The sequence below is a fragment of the Chiroxiphia lanceolata genome, chromosome 4 (assembly GCF_009829145.1).
Source record: "Chiroxiphia lanceolata isolate bChiLan1 chromosome 4, bChiLan1.pri, whole genome shotgun sequence".
Classification (NCBI taxonomy): Eukaryota; Metazoa; Chordata; class Aves; order Passeriformes; family Pipridae; genus Chiroxiphia; species Chiroxiphia lanceolata.
The window spans coordinates 6,003,656-6,017,360 of record NC_045640.1 but is presented as its reverse complement, the minus strand read 5'-3'; the positions used below and the strand labels follow the sequence as shown (position 1 = coordinate 6,017,360).

The 13,705-nt window shown below is 40.1% G+C and overlaps 1 protein-coding gene across 1 annotated transcript in view; it reads right to left on the bottom strand.

Annotated features, from left to right (window-relative positions):
* EIF2AK3 (eukaryotic translation initiation factor 2 alpha kinase 3) overlaps nt 1-13,705 on the bottom strand; it is a 43,817-nt gene that overhangs the window by 29,207 nt on the left and 905 nt on the right. Inside the window, exon 2 of the mRNA XM_032686311.1 lies at nt 7,595-7,724. Within this exon, the coding sequence (XP_032542202.1) occupies nt 7,595-7,724 (130 nt within the window). The remainder of the gene's footprint in view (nt 1-7,594; nt 7,725-13,705) is intronic.

Below are 13,705 nucleotides of genomic sequence, written 5' to 3'. Positions count from 1 at the left end.
GTTGAAAGTTAAAAAAGCCTTTAGAGCACAGTAAATTACTTTGTTGTGTACTGGGCAGCTGAATCCCAACTAAGTTATCCATTACCTGAAACAAGTATTTGTCTACAAATTACTAGATCCATTTTTATATCTGTAAACACCAGAACTGTTCACCATACAGTGTGCTGTAGGCAATTAAATTATGAACTCTCTCCCTGCCCTTATCTTGACCCAGTAGGTAAAAGGTCCAGAGCACAAGACTTGCAACAAGCAGCTGAGGGAGCTGGGGTTATTTAGACTGGGGAAAAAAGGAGGCTCAGGGAAGACCTTATTGCTTTCTACAGCTACCTGAAAGGAGGTTGTAGCCAGGTGGGTCAGACTCTTTACCCACTAAACAAGCAAAAGGACAAGAGGAAATGGCCTCAAGTTGTACCAGGAGAGATTTATATCGGCTATAAGGAAAACTTTCTTCACTGAAAGGGTGATCAAGCATTTGAACAGACTGCTCCAGGGCAGTGGTGGAGCCACTATCCCTGGAGGGATTTCAAAACCATGCAGATGTGGCATTTAGGGATGTGGTTTAGTGGTGGCCTTGGCAATGCTGGGTTAAGGGTTGGACTCCGTGATCTCAGAGGTCTATCCCAACTAAACCATTTCATGTTTCCATTAAAGACAATTAAACAATAGAGACTGTGCTGATGGCAAACATCCTTTCCAACATTTGCATGATTTTGACTATATCTGTGAGCATGAAATGAAAGTTAGTTGTAAACATTAGCCCAGAGTGACTTGGAGAAACTTTCCTGGCTTTGTTCAAGGCAGAGCATCACTTGTGAGGACCAGAGTTGAGAGCTCTGGTATCACACAAGCCACAAAATCCTGTTCTGTAGCTGCCCACACGTCTCATAACAGAGGTTGTCATCCCCTCCAAACATCCTTAAAGCACAGTGAAAGGACACACATCAGCACTTCATCAGGGCTTTATCAGTGCTAACTACAACCAGTGTCAGCAAGGCAGCCACCGATCTGCAGCTTCAGGAAGTCTTTTGGTTTTTCAATTGAACAAGACATTGAACTAAGATGACTGAAGATGTGCAGTGTCGATAAATACACAAGACTACTTGTCTAAGCAATGGCCCTACTTGTCATCTCAACAAAAAAAACACGGTACTGCATCATACTAAGCACCAACTCAGCTCAGGCATCCCTCAGCAATTCCCATTCTCCTCAAGGAGGTTTACCACTTCCACTAAAAGAGCTGGTTGAGTTTCCTAGAGTAGCACAACATCCAGCTATCAGAGTACTTTAAACCCATCTTTTGTTGGTGACTTTTTGTCCACTAAACATCATTAGGAGTTTATTTTCAGGAGAATTATAATTGATACGTTTTAGTTTCACCAAGAAAGCAGCAAAAATCTGTCCTCAGAAATCCACAGGTGTCTCTAGTGAAGTTTCCCAAGCCCGTCACCTCTTCATGTCCACGCACACCGTGTGTGTTTCCAGCAACAGAATTAAAAGGAACCGCTTGTTCCATCAGGAATCCTAACACATCCATGGAGTTAGAGAGCAGTCACATCCATTCTCTCCCTGCAAAACACAGGCTCCACACCCCTGGAAGCCCTAATAAGCCTTCTCTTCATCAATTGCAATTAGAATTTATCTTGCTTTGAAGTACAATTCTGGACACTCACTTCTTATTCATTACGAGCTTTTCCAGGACCGTTTAAGACACTAATCTCTCTCTCTCTCTCTCTCTCTCTTCCCCGCAGGCAACACAGATCACATTTCCTTGCCCTGCAGAGCAATGGAGATGGCAGCTGATAACCTGTCACGGGATCTCTCAGTACACAGTTTTTTCAGTTCTGAACTGGTCATCTCCAACCTTCAACAACAAAACTGCTGTAATCAAACCCCACGTCTTGTATTTCATTTAGTACAGTTTAATTTCATTTCTATTATAGAAAACCTGTACTGTTGAGAACCAGATGATGCCTCAGCCTTCCTCTAGAGGAATCATATCTTCAGCTATCAAAGCATCTGGCGGTCTCAGTAGTACACAAAAATAAGGGTCAGCTACAGGACATTAGAATGCTCTTTTACACTCTTAGACAACCAAAAATTATACCACCTTACCTACAAGGAAATAGATTTTCCCCAGATAAGGCAATAACCAGACCACTGATTTACACTCTGCCTGCTTGAACAGAGTGGCAATTCAGGGCTTTACACCTGGTCACAGCATACTACAGTTGGAAAGTAATTTTACAGCATTAACAGATTTTTAAAAAATTTTATTCTTCCTTTTGAGTAAAACTGTCCTTTAAAAACTTGCACACACTCAAACACTTCAGAGAACCAACGTGCTATTATTCTCTGTATATGAAAGTCTGACCCCACAGCACAGATCTGCTCCTGTGAAAAACCTTACAGTGCACAAAGATTCTTCCAAGGAGAGATCGGTTCTGTTGCTGGTGTGTCCCAGGCCAGATGCTTTTAAGTTGCACAAATACATTAAAAGTTAAAATTAACAATAGCAAGCTAGACAGAGCCATTCCTTTTTAAGCAGAATTCAGAGAGAAAGCCATTTTCTCAGAATGTTGTAGTTTGAGACAAACCTCCTTTTTGTTTGTCCAGTGAGTGTTAGCAGAGTCAGAATAGTTTTATGCACGATTAATATAAATTCCTAATATTCAGCACTGCATTTAACAGCTGCTGTAATAACCTTTTAAGTGAAAACACTCAAGTCTGACTGACAGCCTTAAGTGTTCCCCACCCATACCCAAGACAAACATATCTCAGCTTTTCCTTGGATGATATTTACAGGCAGTGACTCAACTGAAAAACAACCATAGTAAAAAGCTGTGAACCAAACAAAACCCTAATTTTTATTCAAACTAATAAAATGCTGCTGCAGGAGTGCCCTAAGTGGTGGGTGAGACTTTCCTAATTCTTTCAAAGTTAAATTATTCACCCTCCCCAAACCTCTGGGAGGGCACATAAAAGAAATCACAATTTAAGCCCCTCAGAGGGCGTTTTCACCTCTTGTCTTGCCCTGACCCTTTTCAGTGTGGATTTTGCGTTTTCTTCCATTCCAAAGTGTAAGAGGTCGAAGGATGAGAATTGCTGAGTTTCCTCCTGTGTTCCCAAAGCAACCCAAGGCAGATTTTGGCTCTTCTCTGGATTGAATGGTTACAGAGGTTGCCTTGTCCAAAGAGCAGGAAAGTGCAGGCAGTCAGTACCTCAAAGTGAATCCCAGGTGACTGGACACTTCACAGCAGAATTTAGTATTTCTCTGGGGAACCAAATCACTGAAAATTTGGAAAGGTTTATGATGCTGATAAAGGGAAGGAAAAAGAACCCCCCCCAAAAAAGAAGACACATTCATAGTGTGCATTAAATCCAGGCACTAGTGGATTTTTCTGAGATTTCAAAATCTTATCCCAACTCACTGCTCTCAGCATCAGTTTGTCTTCTCCAAAGGGTAAAAAAGGAACAATTTGCTAAAGGTATTTATGGGTTCATTTTGCCTACAATGCAATGAGGTGTCAGATGACTTCAGTATAAAAATTCCTTGCATCTCCACATTTCTCTGGAGAAAAAATATAATTCCACAAAAACATGCCACTTTTATGTCCAAAAAAGATGACAAAGATGCCTCAGTTTGTACAAGACTTGATTTTAAGTGGCTATCACAATATAAAAATTAAGATATATACGTATACAGTGCAATTCTAAGGTCATAACAGTCTTTACAGGCATAAGGGTGCTGACAGATCTGGTGACATGGCATAACAATTATTCCATTTTTCCAGGATACAGTGGCATGTTTACTCTGACTGCTATAAATGTCAGCCTTGAGGGCTGAAACTGATTTTGTCCCATGATCCCCAATGTCTCAAATAAGGAAATAAGGTGCTTACTTAGGGATTAGTCTCTAACAGCCCAAGCCCGAGCCAAGGCAGTTACTTTTATCAGGTCCATCCCAGCGCAGCCTCTGCCCAGAGCACTGAAACAACTTCGAGCTCCTGCAGCACTTGTGACAGCACAGGGAAAAGTGGTGTCACCTTCCTGGAAGTGTTTTTAAGCTGTTACTTTTGCCTCATCACCACCCAGTATCCAGCTATTCTCCCCTTCCTCATCAAACACCAGCCACTAGCTCTTACACAGGAGTATCTCCACCATCCACCCAACCCACAGGAGGGTTTTTTTCCCTGACTCCATCTCTTCTCCAGCTTCCCACTGTCCCACCAACCATGCCAGCCACTGCTGGCCAGTCATTTTAATATACAGGCAAGTTCACCTTGTATTTCTCTCATTAATAGATCCTTTAAAATACAGAAACCCATTAAGGAATGTAGTATAAAGCCTTGAAGGTAAGAGAATGTACCATCCTTATTAGCAAATGACAACAGTCTTATGATGTGCTATGGACCATTCCCACTGCTTAAGAGGCAGTTCTCCATTTTCACTATGATTGAGCATCATTACTTCAACAGGCTGATTCTCCCAAAAGTATTCTAAGTATAGCCAATGTATTAATTACAAACCTAAATTTTAAAGAGTAAAGTGTTTCCATTAAAAGTAAGCTCTCTTTTCTAAAAGTTGTGACTCGGTGACTTTTCTCTGAACTTCATCAAGCAATCTTTACATGCAAGTAATAAGAAGACTTGGAGTTGTAACTGTACAGAGAAGGGTTTTCCATTTTACCTCAACTGATAGGGAAACAGAGTTTTTTAATTCTTATGCACAAGACTGAAATGCAGAGTCATAACTTTTCAGCATTGGCACCCTGACCATGATTTGTTTATGCTGGAGCTTAGAGCCAAGGAAAGAATTTTAGCATTTTAGTTACCCAGACACACAATTAGTTCTTCAGCAGCCTTTCCTTTCTAATTGATCTGTTCACATGACAAATGATGAACATCTCACTTGTCAGTGTCTTAAGCAGTAGTTTCAAGATCTGAGGCATCTGACAGAGCTGCTGGAACACTTGAAATTTCACTACCTCACTTTGCTAATTAACACACGAGCTCCAGACAGCCAGGTTGACATTTTACAGGCAAAGGAAGTAACTACAGTTCTACTAAACACTGCAAGTTTGAAGATCTTAACGTCTATTCTTACAAAGCACTTGGAAAGTAAATCCATGCTTTTGCCCCACAGCCTAGAACTACAGTTCATTGCACCCTCACTCAAGACAGTTAAAAAAACTCTCATCAAAACAATGAAGACACAGCAGCACACACTTTGCTCGCTCTACAAGAACACAAATCTTTATCACTGCAAGCGTAAAAGAGTTTCTCATCTGCCATTTCTTGCAAGAAGATGTAGGTTAACAGCTTACATAATAATACTGTTTTGTGATTAATTATTTGTGGTTGCTAGCACAGAAACCCTTGTTACCTCAAAAATGTTGGAAGAGGAAGAAAAAGCCTCAATACTTAGTTTGAGAGAGTAAAACTTAACATGCCACATGTCCAAATCAGAGAGGAAATACCATCGAGCGGGAAGATGACAGATTCTAAACTTCAGTGAATTTAGTATTTTGACCTAAACTAGAATTTTCCCAACACTGATGCAAATTACTCAAGTGATTCTAGGTTCACCGCATTAAGTCCTTCAGCTGATACCAACAGTAGATTAAACACTTAAATATTAAGTGCAGTTTATTCGGAGTATTCATTACTTTTGTTTCTTGTTAAATTCTGTCTTAACAGAATTTGTTTACATGACAGTAAGTCTAAAAAGGCCCATATTCATAACACTTAACAGCTTCTAAAAGGCCAAAATGAAGTTTTACTTCCAAAATTAGTTCTCTGATAGGCTCTGCATCTTAACTGCCAAAATCCATCAGTGTCTTCAGCCACAGATGTAGAACTGAAACAAGCTTATCTGGAAGCTCAACTTCCTCTGTGCATAACAAACTCTCTTTAAAAGTGTATTTTTATGACTCCTATGACCTACTGACTTGTAGCCACAAAAGACAATTAAATATTGCACGAACAAGATACAATTTTTGTTGTTTGATCATCAACCTTTAGTTTCTACAGTCATACCACATTGGGAAAATATCAGAACTCTGGGCAGACCAGTTGAGTGACAAAAACTAGATGTGCAAAAGCACTTCTTTAGTCTGAAATGCTTGCATTCCCAAAAATGTTTAAAAGCCTGGGCTCCTGCCTTATTTTGCAGCAAAGTTTATATTTGCTCAGATTTCAAATATATGCTTTGTATAACTGGTGATTTTATTTTCAAGTGGTCATTTGCAGCAACAGGTAACAGATCAGTATTTTAAGTATCTGGCATTGAAAACATTTGTGAAGGATCACACTATCACTGACACCTTCCACTTTACAGTTCTCCACAGTTTCTGCACTCTTTTCAATTCTGCTCTTGAACATATTTTTAGGGGGAAGTTCTTCTTTCCTACAGAGTTTTTTCTAAGCCACAAAAACACACCTGAACAAATCTCAAAAAGCTGCATCCATAAATAAAATTCCCTCTCAGAAACAAAGGAACATGAATTAATATTCACATTACTTTTGCAATCTGAGATACTCGTTACTAGCTCTCATCCTTACACTAGCACCTAAACAGATCAAATCTTTCCTTAGACTTCTTTACACCAGAACAGAGGTTGTCTCCACAGACAGCAACAAAGAACCACAAGCAAGAAACTCATACAATATGAATAACCCTGAATTCAACTTTCACTCTCTGATGATCATTGAGCAAAAGTATGATATAGGACTGGTCATCAAATCTAACCATCCATGACAGGGAAGGACCGTGTACTTTGTCATCACTACATTGGTGTTTTTATTCCTCCTCATTCTAGGAGAGAATGACTCAGAGATCTCACTTCTGCAGTGCAGGCAAAAAAAATAAAAAACAAACAAAAAAATCCAAACAAACAAAAAACAAACAAACAAATAACAACAACAACCAAAAAAACACGAAAAAATCCCTTGTTTCTAACTTTTAGCCCAAGTGTATTCAAACTGATGGTGGAAATAGCACCAAACAGGAAATTTAACTCTAGATTTTCTTCCAACAGTTCACCAGCAAGAAGTGATGCAACCCTCCCTTTATAACTGAGTACTTCAGGGTGACCTTCAGCACTGTTTAATTGCTAAGACATTGTGTTTCACAGGCAGCCTGCTTATCTAGTCTAAAACACTCAAAACAATCCTTTGTTCATCTATTAAGTCACAAGGACTTTTGCTTTTCTTGAGGGAAAAAAAAAAAAAGCCTGTACTTGCCAAAACATACTTTAGTAATACAAAGCAGATGATCCTTTTATTTGCTTCAAATTACAAGTAACTTGTTTTCAATCAGCAATTACCTACAGTTCCCAAACTCAGTTACATCATCTGGTTTGATAGTTATCACATACATCAATGCCAAGGCCAAAATGCTGACACACTCTAGTTTGAAATGGCAACATGATGTAAGCACTCCAAAAAAAAAAGTTTCAGAACAGTCTGGATAAAGTTCTGTAGCTAAAAGTTTGCTGCATTATTTAACATCTACCAAACAAGGAGGAAGCTGCTTTCATTTTATTAGAAACAATTCCATTTTTAAAGATTTTGTCAGGACAGAGATTAAGCCTTACCTCTGGTTTGCTGAGACTGGATGACACAAGAGAACCTGATCCCACATCCAGATCCCACTGTTTTCTCCCACTGTTTTCTGGATCCAGTGCAGCAATTCGTCCATCCAAAGTGCTGATGATTACTAGAGATCTGCAAGTTGAAAACGTTCACAGTCAAAACTACAGCAGTATGGACTTCACCTATTTTATGTTTAGTAAAATGCAACTCCAAAGTTAAGTCTCTATACTCTGCAGAACAGCAGTTCAGCTTGGTAGCTCTACCCAGACCAACAACAGTGTAGAAGAGCTGAAGTCTCTGGTTGAATGTCATAAACTAATTTACACGTTATAAGACACTTTCAGAGTTCAGTTTCTAGGTAAGATACTTGACTTTTTGCTCCCACAAATGCAGATGTTACCACCTCAACACTGAACGAGATAATATTTTTTGAGGTATCTATAAGGCCAGTATAGATCCTACTTTTCCCAATCCCTTCCAAACTGATCTTTAACCCATCCTTTCAAAGCAACCTAAACCTGAAACTTGCAGCCCAGCAAATCAGGAGGTAAGAAATACTAAGTTGCAGCTAACTTTTCAATGGCTTTGGATCAAACACGGAAATACTGGATATTTGACAAGTCTCTCAAGTCCCTCCTAAGGCACTCACAGGGCACTGGAAACAACCTCCAACACCTGCAGACCACAAAGCAAGGAAAGTGGTCAGCTCAGGCTTTAAGCAGTCTGATGTCTGGGGTTATGTGGCCATGGCAGGCTGGCTGCTGATTTCTACAGCCTCTGAAGCTCCTTGATTTCAGTAAATCTTCTTTCTTACACAGCTGTACAATTAGAATAAGCTTTTCTGGTTGGGCTAGAACTCCAGCATTAAAATAAACAAACAAACAAACAAAATAAACAACACATCAGAGACAAAGCACTGACAAGGCACTTTTGAAGGGCCTTTTTTTTCCTTGAAGATTGTTTCTCCCTGACCTGAAAAAGCTGGGATTGTGTTGTCAGTTTTGGCTTGCAGCAGGCTCAACAATCTTCAAAGGCTGTGGGAGTGGAGCTTGATCACTTTACAGGCTGCTTGCACTGAGGGGGGGCTGGATCTGGTGACCCAGAAGGACCTTTATAGTCACTGGTTTCAATGAGAATAAGAGACTGTGCAAATAAAGTGATGGGGAGATTAACCATTTTCAGGTGGAGGTGAAAGGGCAGGGGGCCGGTAATGCACACATGGACATGTATAGGAATCTTTATTTTAAACAATAAGGGACAATAAATTATTGTGTAGAACTGAAGTCAAATATATTCGCTTGTCTGAAGTCACCGGGGTAGTAACATGAAATTTAGGGAGGAAACGACAGAGGCTTTCTGTGTGCTTTAAGGAGGGAAAAACCAAAAGCATGATCTTAAAAACACATTCAGGAATAATGGCTTGTTACATCACTTATAACAAAGGTCATGTAAAACATGGCAGTTTTACATGTAAAAGCAACCCACACAATTAATAGGACCTTATAATGTACTATAGCACTATACTATTAATAAATAGAAAAGTAAATACATCTTCAACCTCTGCCAGAAATACCACAGCAGCTCCTACTTCTGAAGGCAGCCAAGCATCACATTCCTCCAAAAGCTAAGTTTAAGAAACTGTTAGAAAAATACCAATTGTGCAAATATTTGCACAGTAGGAGACATAAATTTTTATAAGCTGAGTACAAACACTTATTCCAACTGTACAGAAACCAAGACTGGGTTAATAATAAACCAGGCTGCAGGAGTCTGACTATTCTCAAGCACTGTGAACAAGTGCTCTCGCACTAAAAGGCCTTGGACACACATTTAACAGCATCTGTTTGCTTTATGGTAAAACAGCCTTTCTGAAGCCCCTCTTGCATTGCATAAAAAAATATTATTCCAAGTGGGTCTACTTAAATTTTATGTTGATCCTCCTGACAACTAGGTTATAAAAAAAAAAGGTAGAAATGTAGCTGGAATGAAGGGAATTTTGGCAGCAATAACGCAGAGAAGAAAAATCCCAAAAATCACACTGTGAAATGTTTGCTTCCCATGTACTCCCATTGTTTTCCTTTATCTAATTCTTCACATTTGACTTCTCCCTCAGGTAACAAATGTTTTATGCCTTTGTATCTTACCTTTCCATATTATCTTTCCCCACCAGATGCAAACCTGAGCCTTCCCTACGAGTTCCCTCGCTACTTAATCCTCTCCAGTGACTATAACTGCCACTCAAGAGGGCAGTTTTGGAATCTGCACCTGCATCCTGCCCTCCAGCCACCCAAATCACAGTGTAACCACACTTCAGTTTTAAGTTTAGATGATTAGGAAAGAGGAGGAGAGGGTGTGGGGAACCTTTGCACCAACAGCACACACTTGGAGAAACTGGTTTAACAAACTGCTTCTGCAACTCAAAAAAATCCTGGCTTTTCTTGGGTGCAATGGAACTCTTTTATTTGTCCCCTTGGCCACAGCTCTAGAATGGACTTTGTTTCACCTCCTGAGCAAACACTTCCATGACACATAGGAACAGGACCAGCTTGGCTATACCTTTATCTTGCAGGTGGCTACCTTTAGAACTGGAAGTAGGTACAAGAAAAAGATCCATTTCTCTCTGATTTTTTAATGAGTGACTCATTTTGAACTAAATAGCCATGTTTCTGGTTACACCTTTATCTTGCTCTTCAAAAATAATACTGCATGTGAGAAAAAAAAATTGCTAAAAATCCTTACTCTTGTAATAAAATCCTTCAGTACTTATTCTGTTTTTCTAAGAATTAAAATCTTAATACCCATTCTCCTCTTCTCTGATGGACTCCAGTAAGTTTAAATCCTGTCACTTGAACTCTAATTGGTGTAAAATCCTAAATTTGTCTACACGTGCCCAAGACCCATGCTAGTGTTACACTTTCTCACTATCAGATTTTCCATTTTTTCAAGTTTCCCCCCTTACCCTGTGAGATTCCACTGCTTGCAGTTTTTGTACTGAGAGTATGAAGTGGTGACAAGAGACCTTCCCGTTGCTCAGGTAATCTAATCAAGCACTAGAATTAACCTGTTCTGATAAAAGCAGTTCAGGCAACTGCTTCAGGGAACTATTTCAGAGCTTAAAAAATAGGCAGGGGACTTGGGGTGACAACTCCACAGCACTATTGAGAGTTTACTGCAGTGTATTATGCCCAATTCTTACAGGAAATTCTTAGAAACACCAGCAGAATACAGCCACAATTCAAGAATAAAGAGGGTCCTTTCAGCCATCTGTTTGCAAGCCTTTGCTGGCTGAAGGTGTCAGGGCTGTACCTGTAATTCCATTACAATAAACTGAAAAAACCACTATTTTGGACGCATCCTTGGGACACCTGATTGAGAAATTGCAACGAAAAGGAATTTCTGAAGCAGTTTCTATTTTGGTCAAGCCTGATAAACTCTCCCATTCTCTGAAAAACTACACCTTATCACTGGCTTTATCAACATCACCTCCTGACTGGGATAGAGCTTAAAGACTACCCTGACCAACAAAACCAGCTCCCAGCAACACACAGGTCTGAGAACACCACCAAACCAGACTCCATCCTGCATACCACCATCCCACAGAAAACACCAGACATTACCCAACTTCGGGGCAAAGGTCAAAAGCCACAACTGCAACACCAAGGAAGTGAGGAGGATAGAGACAAACAGCATCAAGGCTGCACATTCCTGAAACAAGATATTTGTTGGAAGTAAATCATGGACCAGACTGGGGAGTGAAACACATCACAGAGATATTAGAGATGGGAAAAAAAAATGAGCACCAACACCACAAACCCACAATTCAATAGTCTCCACGAGCCTGGACCAGAACAAAAAAGATATAAAAAGGAATTACTCCAGATTAGGCAGTTACTTAAATCCAGGATCCATTAACTAGACACCTGAAAAACGAACATCAGTAAAATAAAGATATGAACTTCACCTTGCCTGTAACTCCTGGTCCAGAATACATTATGAACCAAGGGATGGAGGAGAAGAAAATCCCTTCTGGGCCCTTATAGATGGCCAGCACAGGCCTAAAGCAAGGGGCCAGTACGCAGAGCATACAAAGATATCAGCAGTCAGAGCAGCTGGCAGGGAACAAGCTATTGCTGTATAGTCAGATTTTATTTGCATTTTGTCACTATGAAAACACATCTAGACATACTTCCCCCACCCTGACCATCTAGAAACAGCCTCCAGGGCTAAAGGAAAATGTTTTCTTACCCTCTCCTATTCCCTTTTGCTCACAGACAGGAGCTTGTTATTCGAGTGCAGTGATAATGTTCCCCCTTGAAACTATGCAAAACATCTACTACAAACTTCCAGGTACATTGACAAACGGCCATTTCCGGGCCTTAAATCCTTTATTTGTATCCCATCAGGAAAACAGACCACTTTTTGAGATCAAATGGCCTGATCTACCTTACAGAATTGAAGGTATCTGATTTACCTGCAAAGAGAAGGAAAGGGCTAAGGTGGCAAGGGAAGATGTAAACAGGACAGAGGAGGAACACTTCTCTAGTTCACCTCCACCCTTTCACTGCACCAAAACTTTGTACTGATTCAAATAAGCTGCTTTTGTTAGAAAAACAAAGCAGAACTTGCCATCATTTTGGTACAGCATTTACCACTATTCCTGTTTCAGTTTAAAAGAACCCTTAACACTAATAACCTCAACACTCAAAAGCCATTTGGGACATTGCAAGTACAGCTGTTTGTCAAACTTGAACTCTAAGCAGCTATTCTAACAGCCAAACCTGCACGTTTGTATGCAAAGAGCACAGTAATTCACTAATCCTCACATTTTCTCCTAGGAAATTTAAAAATATCTTGAAACCCAAACATTAATTTGTCTACAGCAAAAAATAGGTGAGGTTTTGGTTTTGTTCTTTTTTTTCCAGCTTATACTGCCCTGTTATATCACATAGATATTGCTGAAGAACAATTACCTGAGGTGAGTAGAAATCTCACAAATACAGATGAAAAAAAATAAAGAAATGCAGGCAAACACTATGGCCAGGCAGCCATTCTATTTTTATTTGATGACAGCAAATCTGTTCCTACGCACTAATCAATTACAGAACAGCTACATTTAATCTCAGGCTTAATTTACTACATTGAACATCTTCGGTGTATTCTGGTTAGCTCTAGTAGTCAAAGAGAAAATGTATTTTTAAAAATTTTCAGGGCTAAATAAACAAAGGTGTTAATAAAAATTGAATACAGTAGAATTGCAATAAATTAGGTAGGATTTTGATGAGCTGATACACAAAAGAATGATCCTGTTGCTAACTGGTGAGACTGCCCTCAAAGAAAAGAGGATGCGAAGTTATCAGCCAGTTTATTCCTCTAAGTGAATGCTCAGATATACTAACAACAAGCTCTGGGCTATTCATTTTTAGAAGAGGTTCTCAAATACAGCATTTAGTCATGCTCTTCTTCCTTTAAACTCTGGCTGTGGCTTATCACCTCATCGCTCCCAGCCAATTCAGAAACAGACGGGAAACGGCTCAGTAACATTTCTGCACTTGAGTCATTCATCTAAATCGTGCTTTTGCCAGAGCTTCTTGCCACACGCAGTTATTAAGTATTTTATTTCCCCTTGTTATATTCTGAAACTTGTTCATCAATTTGTCCTGCTCGTCTGCCTTCCCTTCAGGCACACCCCGGTGTCTGTGCTTTAACAGGCAATCAAGTAAACAGGAGAACTGAATTTTCTTTAAAACAGAAAGAAGCGGTGACAGAGGGACACGATGCTCTGAACAACTGTGAGTTGCAGGTGTTGGGAAGAGTTTATAGACCACAGATGCGGTGCTTTAGGGTCTCCTTCCCGCAGGCACAGAACTGCCACCTGGGACCAGGGCAAGGAAGGGATCGAGACGTGGTATTACCAGGGTAAGGAGACGGGCCAGATGTCACATAGCGTGACATCCGGTAGCTTATTTGTCTAAGAACTAAGGCACCCTTTCTCCTTGCTAACAACGGCGTGAAGAACAAGCACTTCAGCGCTGGCGAGGTCCCGAAGTTCCCTTTGCTCATTGTCACATCCTCCCCCTCGGTCCAGCCTGTCCATCACTGCAGCCCCATCATGG